Genomic DNA, 9,012 nt, shown 5'->3' with positions numbered 1-9,012 from the left:
TTTCCCCTTTTGGGGTACATTTGGGCTGGGAGCAGTGGAGGGTGCTGACTGTGGCTGTACAGAGCCTGCTCCTCCTCCTCAAACCCACAAGACTTCTTAGAGTAAATCTCTTCTAGCCGCTCCCTCCACTGGCAGCTTCACCAGAAACACATCCTCTTGTGGGGGGCTCTTCCCTCTCCCAGCCTGAACAGTTCAGAATGTAAACACTGGGTTCCCAAAGTGGCTGCAGGTGCCACGGAGATCACTTATCCCCTTTTCTTTACCGACAGCGGGGAGGGCGGCTCTGGAGGCCAGACAAATCAGCGGCAGCATTTGGGGAGCCCCTGCTCTGGAGGAACTGCAGGCTGTTTGCTGCTGTGGGATGGAGGATGGCAGGAGAGCCCGCGGTGCCGCGGTTGGCTGGGCCTGCGCCGCGCTGTGCCTGGCGTCCTGCACAGCCGCCTTCTCGCAGGGTGCCAGCCCGTCCGCCTGCGCTGACATGATGCCCAGGCACCTGCGGGTGCAGCTGCACAGCTCCAGCAGCAGCTACATCACTGTCCACACCAACAGGTCCTTCTACTTCCCGGGAGACAAGGTGCCAGGTAAGGAACGGCTGCTCATTCCTGCGTCTGAGAAATACACGGTAGCTTATCTCAAGCGATGGAATTAATCTCTGCGAGGTCTGGGAAGAGGGATGACTGCTCTGGGAGAGCTACAACACCTCTCTTGTCATGAGGACATATTTACAGAGGAATTCTGTTTGCAGCATGGGTGCTTTGGGTGGGATTCATTGATCTCAATCATGTCTCAACCATACCAGCCCTCATTACGTGCAATGGCACATGAGAGGCTGGGAGGTGAAGTCACCCTCCCAGCCCCTGTGCACCACTTGAGGGGGTCTGGGTGACTGACTCTTGGGCATGGTTGGCAGCATTCCCCATCCCTGGCGTTGCTGCTCCTCAGGCAGACAGAGCTGAGAGGCACCATCCCTCAGCTTGGCCACTTGCCCATCCATCCCTGTGCAAAACAAAACCCCTCTGAGAGTAGAACACGAGCTTTGACAGTGTCCATACACACAGAGCTGTGTCCAAACCTCCCTCCTCAAAAATGGCTGCATGCTGCCTGATCCCATGGGGTTAACAGCCCATCATCCAGGAGGGATGGGGGGAAGACTCAGGCCAATCCTGTGTGCAGTTACACACTGCAAAACCAAAGGTAAAGGTCTGGCCTTCCATATGCAGCATGTCCAAGACAGACTGTGAGGACAAAGACAGCAAGGTGTTTTCAGTAGCGCTGCCCAAGGTTTTTTCTGGGAACTCCACTGCAGGCAATTCACTCCATAGCAGCAAGACAAATCCCTTTGTGTCCTGTGCTTTGCCTTCCCAAAGTGACAGTAAGAAGCACCCGGGATTACATGGGCTTTATGCTGCAAGCTCGCACAGTGTCCAACAACGAAATCGCCGGCACGTTCGTCCTCCTGCCGCCGGGCTCCAAGCTGCTGACTTGTTCTGAAGATGGTGACACTGTCACACACTCGGACAAGTCACTGAAGAGAAACCTGTCCTTCGTATGGAAAGCACCAGACCAACCCATTGGAGACATCAAGTTTTTGTAAGGATGTGCTTCTTCCTAATCAACATTAGAGTTTTCTCAGTTTCAGGCTGTCCAGTGCAGCGGTTTATGTATCTTGAACCCAGTATAGATAAATACTGACCAAATGCTGCAACAGTACCCCCGCTGCTACACAAATCACCATTAGTATCTGCTGCCTAGTGCTGCTTTTTATTTACATGGTCACTGTTTCCTCAGAATAGATACACTGGAAGAGACAGCTTAAGCATTTTAGGAAACAGAAATATTAATTAATACTACTTAATATTAATTAATATTAATGAATACTACTTAATATTTATTTCTATTTCTATTTCTATTTCTATTTCTATTTCTATTTATATATTAAGTAATATAAGTAATATTAAGTAATATTAATTAAGTAATGTTATTTAATATTAAAGAGAGAACCGTGACCATGTTGCCTGTCTTTGTAAATAATACAGCCCACAGGACTTCCCTGGCTACAGGATAATCTTGTATATCAGTTCTCCTTTAAAAAAAAGTTCAGTGTAAACAGAATCACTCACAATAGAAAGAGAGTGAGCACTGTGTCAAAACTTGACATCTCTATTTGGCACCAAAGTCCCAAAATGTCCAAGTAGCTTGGTTCTGATTTGGAATGAAATTAAACGTCTTCTAACTGACTGCCTTAGAGAAAGCACAATGGCTTTTCATTTCAAAAGAGATTAAATTGTTGTATTTCAACTTTACAAAACCACTTAGAAACTGCTTGGGCAGATCCTTGGCTGCTTCCCAAAACCTAAGTGTCCTGTTGAGTGTTGTGGCTTAAGCATCTCATCGTCATTCAAGGAAATTCATTGAAACAGAAATATTGCTGCTTGGAATTTCCAATTTTGGCCATTGCTTTAGATCAGAAAATGCCACTAAAGTTTAAAGAAATACTATTAAACTCACAAAAAGCCCCACATAAACCCAACCAAATCCCAACAAGACCTAGTCCTAGCCACCCACTCTGATACTTCCTTCCCACTCTGGCTTTTGACCCTCTGAGCTGATATCTGATAGACTCTCCCTTTTTACCCTGTCACAGCATCTGGAAAAACACCTTGTTAGGCTCAAAAATGCCTTGTAAGTGTCATCTGGCACAGGAAAACCCAGGCTGGTTTCTCCTTAGATAATTCTCAGAAGCAGCTGAGCAATCTGAGCTGAAATTCTCCCAAAACCTCCAGCTTAAATAAGGCTCTCGGAGTGAAGTTAAAGGTTGGCCAACAAAGTTTTGGCACCTGACAAAAAGCAGAGGGTTAGGGGGGCTCAAATATCAGAGGGCTGAGAAGAGAGACTTTTTCTTCCCCTTACCTATTCTGCTGTTTGTACAAGTTACACTGGCTTGTTTTAATTAATAAATACCACTGTTGTTTCCCTGCCTACAGAAGATTATAAGCATAGCTAGTCCAAGTTTTACAAATCTAATTCTATCAACATGATGGATGTAATAAAGCTTTTTAAATTTTTTTTTTGTTTAAGTTCTCACACAATTTTTGGCTGAATTTAATTATTAATTGAGTGGTGATTCTTCACCCTGAATCTTTCTTATGGAACACAGTAGCTTTTATTTGTAATAGAAAATGTACAACAGGCTAATACTTTAAAATAATTCTGCATTAGTTCTCTCTTCAGATTAAGGCAGTCTTTGTGATTAGCTAAACAGTCAGATGTTTTATTAATGCCACAGAGCCAGTAAATTCTTGCCTGATTATGTTTTAACAGCATCTCCATAGTCCAGTCATACTTTGTTTACTGGGCCAAGATTGAATCTGCTGTTGTGGCCCAGGGAGGGCAGAACGAGTCTCTTGCTGACAAGGAGACCGAAGCCCCCACGGCCCCGCAGGGCCCAGCCGACCCTCACCCCACAGGTACGGTGAGCAAACCCTCATTTCTTACCAACACCCCTGCAGAGGGGGTCTGCAGCTTGTTCTGGGCAAGTGCCCAACACAAGTGGCCCAGACAATGGGGGGACCCATTTAACTCCTGTGTCTGCAGAGGAGATCAGTGCTGGCCATGGTGAGCTCCCTGGAGTGGAGGTGTGGGGCAGTATTGGAGGAGGGCACCAGACAGTTAAATGGGGTTGCCAGATCTTATGATTTCAATGCAAATCTTAAAATGCTTTACCTAAAACCTCAGGTCTTGAAGAGAAGGAAGTGCAATTGGCAATGTTGGCTAAACAGAAGAATGGATTTGTCTCTAAATGTGATTATTGCCCTCCAGGTATATATTTAGTGGTATTTACGCAGCCTTTGGTCAGTAAGATGCTCCAAGGATTTACTTATACCCAAATCAGATGAATTTCTCAGCATTTTTGGCACGGACCAAGGCTGAGTTTTAATTACTTTACTTGACCATTACATAGGCAGCAAGCTTTGCTGCTTTAGTTTCCTTGTGGGCTCCCACTTAAAAATAAGTGACACGAAAATAAAAGAGCGGCTGTTACAAACCCTCCTGGCAAACCTTGGGCGGGATTTGAAATAAACAAACCGAAGACAATGGACTGCTGCTGCTGTCTCCCTGATTTTTGTTTTGTCTCCCTGCTGGACGAGATCCCGTCTCTCCCGCAGCTGCCCCCGGCTCCCCGCTGCCCGCCAGCCCCGCGGGCATGGCGGAGGCGGGCCCGGGTGCGGGGCCGGAGCCGAGGCAGCCGGCCCGGACGGCGCGGGCGCTGCCCGGCAGCAGCAGCCGCTCCCCAGCCCGGGGGCTGGAGCCGTCCCTCCCCACCCAAGAACTTGGAACCGTGGGTGCCTTGCAAGGTTCCGTCTCCCGGGACAATGCCTCCAGCTACAGCACCTTCAACGGGTAAAAAGCGGGTGGTGGGAAAAGCTGGTTCTCCTTGTGGGGAAGGGAAATAGTACTGGTCTCCTATGGATGAACAAGGGAAATCAGGAAGGTGTCTGCGTGCAGAGGGGAGGTGAGAGGGGGTTTGTTTGCAGAGATTTTGAGAAACAATCCTTTGGATGTTGCCCATGACAAGGACAGGGAGAAAATCCAAAACTCCTAAGAACCCAACGCTGCCTCGCTCAGCACAGTGGGGGACTGGCCAGGTGGTGGGAAAATGTGATAAAACCTATCGATTGTTACAACATTTTTCTGAAAGTGCAGACAAATATTTAGTGAAACAGTGAACTCAGCAGACCTATTTCACCATCTGAAGGGAAAAGGAAAAAAAGGATGCAAAGCAATTATGAAATTTGGCCTTGAGGATGTCTGCTCAGAAGTCTTAGAAGGTTTGGGCTGTATGAGCTTTCATGAAACATTTCATACTGTGGGTGAAAGTGATGGGGATAGGAATCAATGAGCAGGCATAATTCAAAATACAGCTTGGAAGGTCCACAATGACTGCATGCATCCCAAAACTGCTCTGAGGAGCAGCACTTCTCGGTGGTGTGAGCCAAGGTGTCACTTGCTAACCCTGCCTTTCCTCTGTCCCTGTTTCAGAGCAGGTGGCAGTGCCAGTGCTGCCACCCTACACTCATGTTTGATGTGTACAGGCACCAGGAAGGTAAGCACCGGGGCAGGGAGGGCACCCTAGCAGCACATGGAGGTGTCAGAAGTGGCTAAAACTACTCTTGGGGTAAATCGGGTTTTAATTCTTTTTCCAGTTTGGGTTTGGTTGGTTGTTTTTTGGGTTTTTTTGAGCCCTCTGCCTGCATTTTTAAGAGGCCCACTGTAAAAATAATTGCTTTCCCTTATGTAAAGGGGACTACAGTTTCCTGGAAATGTGTGTGCTTAGCATAAAGAGTTAACAGGGTAACTCCACTATGCATGTGATGGAGAGAAGAAAAATACAAGGAGAAGAAAGAACTAGACCTGGTTTCCAGGATGCCAAAGGAGGAAGAGACATAATCTCACAGAAAATAAAAGAAAGGGGACATACAGCACAGAATGAGGCTCAAATATTTAGGAAGGAGTAAAGGACGGAGAACAAGTTAAGGAGAAACGTGTGCCATGAACACCTAGCATAGCCATGGAGAGAAGTGGAGAACTGGGAGTAGATGGAAACCACAGGGAAGGATGAGTTATTGCACAAGCAAGATTGGAAGAGCATAATGAAACAAAAACACTGAGAAATTAGACAAGAATGGAAAGGAATACGAAAAGAAGGGAGAAATGAGTTGAGATAAGGCAAGGACTTGTGAGGCAGTTCCATTTTCTACCCCTAAGTCCCAAATCCTGCAGTATATCCTTACAGTACGGCATTTGCATTTTGAGGGCAGTGATCCATATTTGCCAGCCTGCCACTTTACAGTTTGCAGTTCAGCCACTGAAAGTCTTCTATTTACTACCGTATTTTAATAGTGCCTTCAGAAACCATTCCTTCCACAAAGCATGCTCTGACCCTCCACTACTTTGCTTCACAGCTTGCCAGGGCTCCTACCTCAGCTTTGTGCTCCTGTCACACTGCCTTCCCGGGAAGCTTTAGAAATCACTAATGATGGTAGAGGGTGAGAGTTTCTCTGGTGTAATTAATGGATGTGTGAAAAAGCCTGCTGGGCTGGACAGGCTGGAGATGTGCCAGCCTACTGAGGGCCAGATCCAAATCTCAGTGGAGCCAAATTAAAAACTCGAGTGCATTTTACAGGTTTTGGATGGGGGCTCAGGTGCATAGTGGGAATGGAAAAATTCACTGGGGGGCTCCTAAATTGCACGCTTGTTCCCCAGTTAGTCTTGGATTATACCTGCAGCCAAGCCTGGGCTGCAGAGCTGGCATGGAGCAGCTGGCATTTGGTGACAGTTAAAATAAGTTAAAATAAGGTACATGGAACCAGGCAGTCCGCAGAAACAGGCCCAGGCAGGAACTGTCATTCCCACTAAAATGGGTGGTTGAGCAACACAGAGGGGCACAAGGTTCAAGACTGGCTGTGCAAACTGAGAGAGCAAGACAGGTTTGGGGAGAGTTTATAGGTTATATGTGAATGCCCCAAACCTGCTGATGGCACAGGCCATCCCAAGTCTCCCATGGCCTCAGAAGGGCAATGCTGAACCCCAGCGGGTCTGTGTGAGCCTGCACAGGCAGCTCAGCTGGGAAGGACACACCTGCCCTTTCTGGATGACCCTGGGGCCACTCAAGGTGGGAACTGTGTATTAAGTGATATTATTTTGTGATAATGATGCCTGTGAAAAATACCACCACCACAACAGGAACTGCACATGTTTAGTCAGACAAAGCAGTGACCTTCCTCTCTACCTGTGCCCTTCACCTTTGCCCCTCCAAACCACACTGCCTTTGAGCCTGGGACCAACTCGAGTGCCTCTGCTCTTCCCATGGCAACTCTAGCCTGGATGGAGCAGGGGTGCATCTGCTTCCTTTTCTAAAGGCTGAGTAAACAGCTCTTAGAAGAGTTAATCTAAAGCCAGAGGGACACATGGGCATCAGAAACAGAGTTGAAGCATTCCATGAGGTAAGTAGTAAAAACTTAACCAGCCTCCTTTTCTCTTCCCTCCGTGCACATTTTGGCATGTGTTTACCTTCAAAGGGCAGTACCGAGAGTGGGACCATCCTGAGAGCCTCCCCACACGTGGCAGCATCTCCCTCTGCCCTGCACACCCGCACTCACCTGGGTGACACTGCTGCAACCACAGCCTGGCTTGGCGATGCCAGCGCTGCCGGCAATCTGTCCTCGGCTTCGAGGCGAACGGCACAAAGAGAGCTGGCACCGCGGCTGGAGGCGATGGGCAGCGCGGGCGACGAGGACAAGGACGAGCAGGAGGCAGCTGCCCATACCCTGCCAGGGGTGCCCCGGGCAGCTCCCGAGTCTGCAGCTCCCGGGAGAGGGGAGGGCCGCGGCAGAGGGCTCCTGGCAGCCCGGCTGGGCACGCTGCTGGTGTGCACGGCCGCGCTGGGGCTGGCGCTGGCGGCCGCCGTGCGCTGTGCCTGTGCCCGGCGCTGCCACAGGCGGGCACGGGTGGCCGTCAGCGGGCACCACCCCGGCGGTGTCACCGTCACCGACGGCGGGCACGTGCTGCACTTCCGAAAGGCCCGGGACAACGGCTTCGTGCTGGTGAGAGCCCAGTGCAACTGGGTGGGCCCCTCGGGCAGCGGGAAGAGGACAGTGGTAGTTTAGGCCCTCTGCTGCTGCCACAGAGGCAAACAAACCCAGAGCAGCCGCTTCAGACAGAGCTGCTTGGCAAAAGTATCTGAACTGCAGCTGCCGGGAAGATAGAGGCTGATAGATTGCTCAGCGTGTTACTCTTACTGCAATTAATACTGTGTATCTGCTCGTTAGCTGTCACTGTGGCAATGACATGCACTTCCTCTGTTGCTTTAAGGGTATAGCCAAAAATAGAAATTCTTCCTCTGCACTGTGGTATTGACTCTTGTTTAATCTCACAAAAAGAGTTTCTAGTGTTATATTTCTTTCTAGGAACTACAAACCAAACCATTCTCATTTAAGAACTTACAGGTCTGACTCTGTGCACTTGGTATCCCGCAGATGACAAATATTTACCACAAGATTTCAAGTTTCAATTTGAAAATAAAAAGCAGTAACTCATTAGTGGAGAACATTGATCCCAAGAACACTGAATTGATCCACGGAGTGAAACACAGGATGGCAGACACCAGCTTTTGGGGGAGAAACATGCCTCCTCATCAGGTGCAAATGGAAGAAAATCTTTCCTGTCCATTTGCACCTGATGAAGAAGCTTGTTGAAGCCTCACAGCAAACATTCATTTAGTCTTTTATTTTGAGTCAGCTCAGTGACACTGTGCAGAAGCATGGACTGAGAAGTACCTTCCCAGGTCACTTTGGAGATGCCCTGCAAAAGCTGCATGGGAAGTTAACACATCCTTGTGTTCTGAGTTTGTGCAAACTTCTCTCTGACCGTGTGGTTTTCTGCAGGAGACCCCTAAAGCAACCCCTGGAAAACAGCATGATCCTGGACACCTCCTAAGAAGGAGAGGTGACAACAGCAAGGGTAAAGTTTTATTTTACTGCAGCTTTAAAAGAGCCAGAAATAGACTTGATCATGATCCTCTTGAGATGTACAATTTAGAACCTTTCAGAGAGCAGGACCTGACCCTTCTGGTGTCCTTTTCTAGGGTGGATCAGTTCAGAGCTAATCATTCCCAAGCCATGTAGTGGGGGACAAACCTACATTTTGGTGCTGGAGCCTAATTGACAGCCCACAGCAATGCCCCTGCACCAAGCAGATAATGACAGGACTGTGATGGCTCACCCAGCCCTCCTGGTGACACCTTGCCCTCTGTCAGGAGGGCCCTGTGCCCATCTCTGGATCTCTGGAGAGTCAGTCACAGCCCTGCTCTCACATCCTCTCTTACCCCTGACCTCAGAGCAGAGGTGGGACATGAGCTCTGCTCAGCTCCAGCACGATGCAGAGTGCAGCTTTTGCTACCAGGGCTTCCATTAGCACAGAAAGAGCTGATTTCTGACCACACTGCTGCACTGG

At 48.7% G+C, this 9,012-nt stretch overlaps 1 protein-coding gene across 1 annotated transcript; it reads left to right on the top strand.

The window, feature by feature from the left end:
• The first annotated feature begins 281 nt into the window (after positions 1-281).
• REELD1 (reeler domain containing 1) lies at positions 282-7,848 on the top strand. The gene is made up of 6 exons (XM_063415472.1): positions 282-581; positions 1,368-1,590; positions 3,322-3,615; positions 3,820-3,851; positions 4,167-4,401; positions 6,941-7,848. Exons 1-6 carry the CDS (start codon positions 362-364, stop codon positions 7,665-7,667), a joined length of 1,731 nt encoding a protein of 576 aa, XP_063271542.1. The 5' UTR covers positions 282-361; the 3' UTR covers positions 7,668-7,848.
• The last annotated feature ends 1,164 nt before the right edge of the window (positions 7,849-9,012 follow it).

The sequence above is a fragment of the Prinia subflava genome, chromosome 18 (genome assembly GCF_021018805.1).
Source record: "Prinia subflava isolate CZ2003 ecotype Zambia chromosome 18, Cam_Psub_1.2, whole genome shotgun sequence".
Classification (NCBI taxonomy): Eukaryota; Metazoa; Chordata; class Aves; order Passeriformes; family Cisticolidae; genus Prinia; species Prinia subflava.
The sequence above is the reverse complement of the archived record's forward strand: the minus strand, read 5'-3'. Positions and strand labels throughout refer to the sequence as shown.

What these genes read in the sequence shown, in the direction of transcription:
- REELD1 (XM_063415472.1), top strand. Translation starts at nt 362, where the DNA reads ATGGAGGATGGCAGGAGAGCCCGCGGTGCCGCGGTTGGCTGGGCCTGC. An exon ending in CCCGGGAGACAAGGTGCCAG is followed by an intron (nt 582 to 1,367) that starts GTAAGGAACGGC and finishes GCCTTCCCAAAG; the next exon opens with TGACAGTAAGAAGCACCCGG. An exon ending in AGCTACAGCACCTTCAACGG is followed by an intron (nt 4,402 to 6,940) that starts GTAAAAAGCGGG and finishes AACAGCTCTTAG; the next exon opens with AAGAGTTAATCTAAAGCCAG.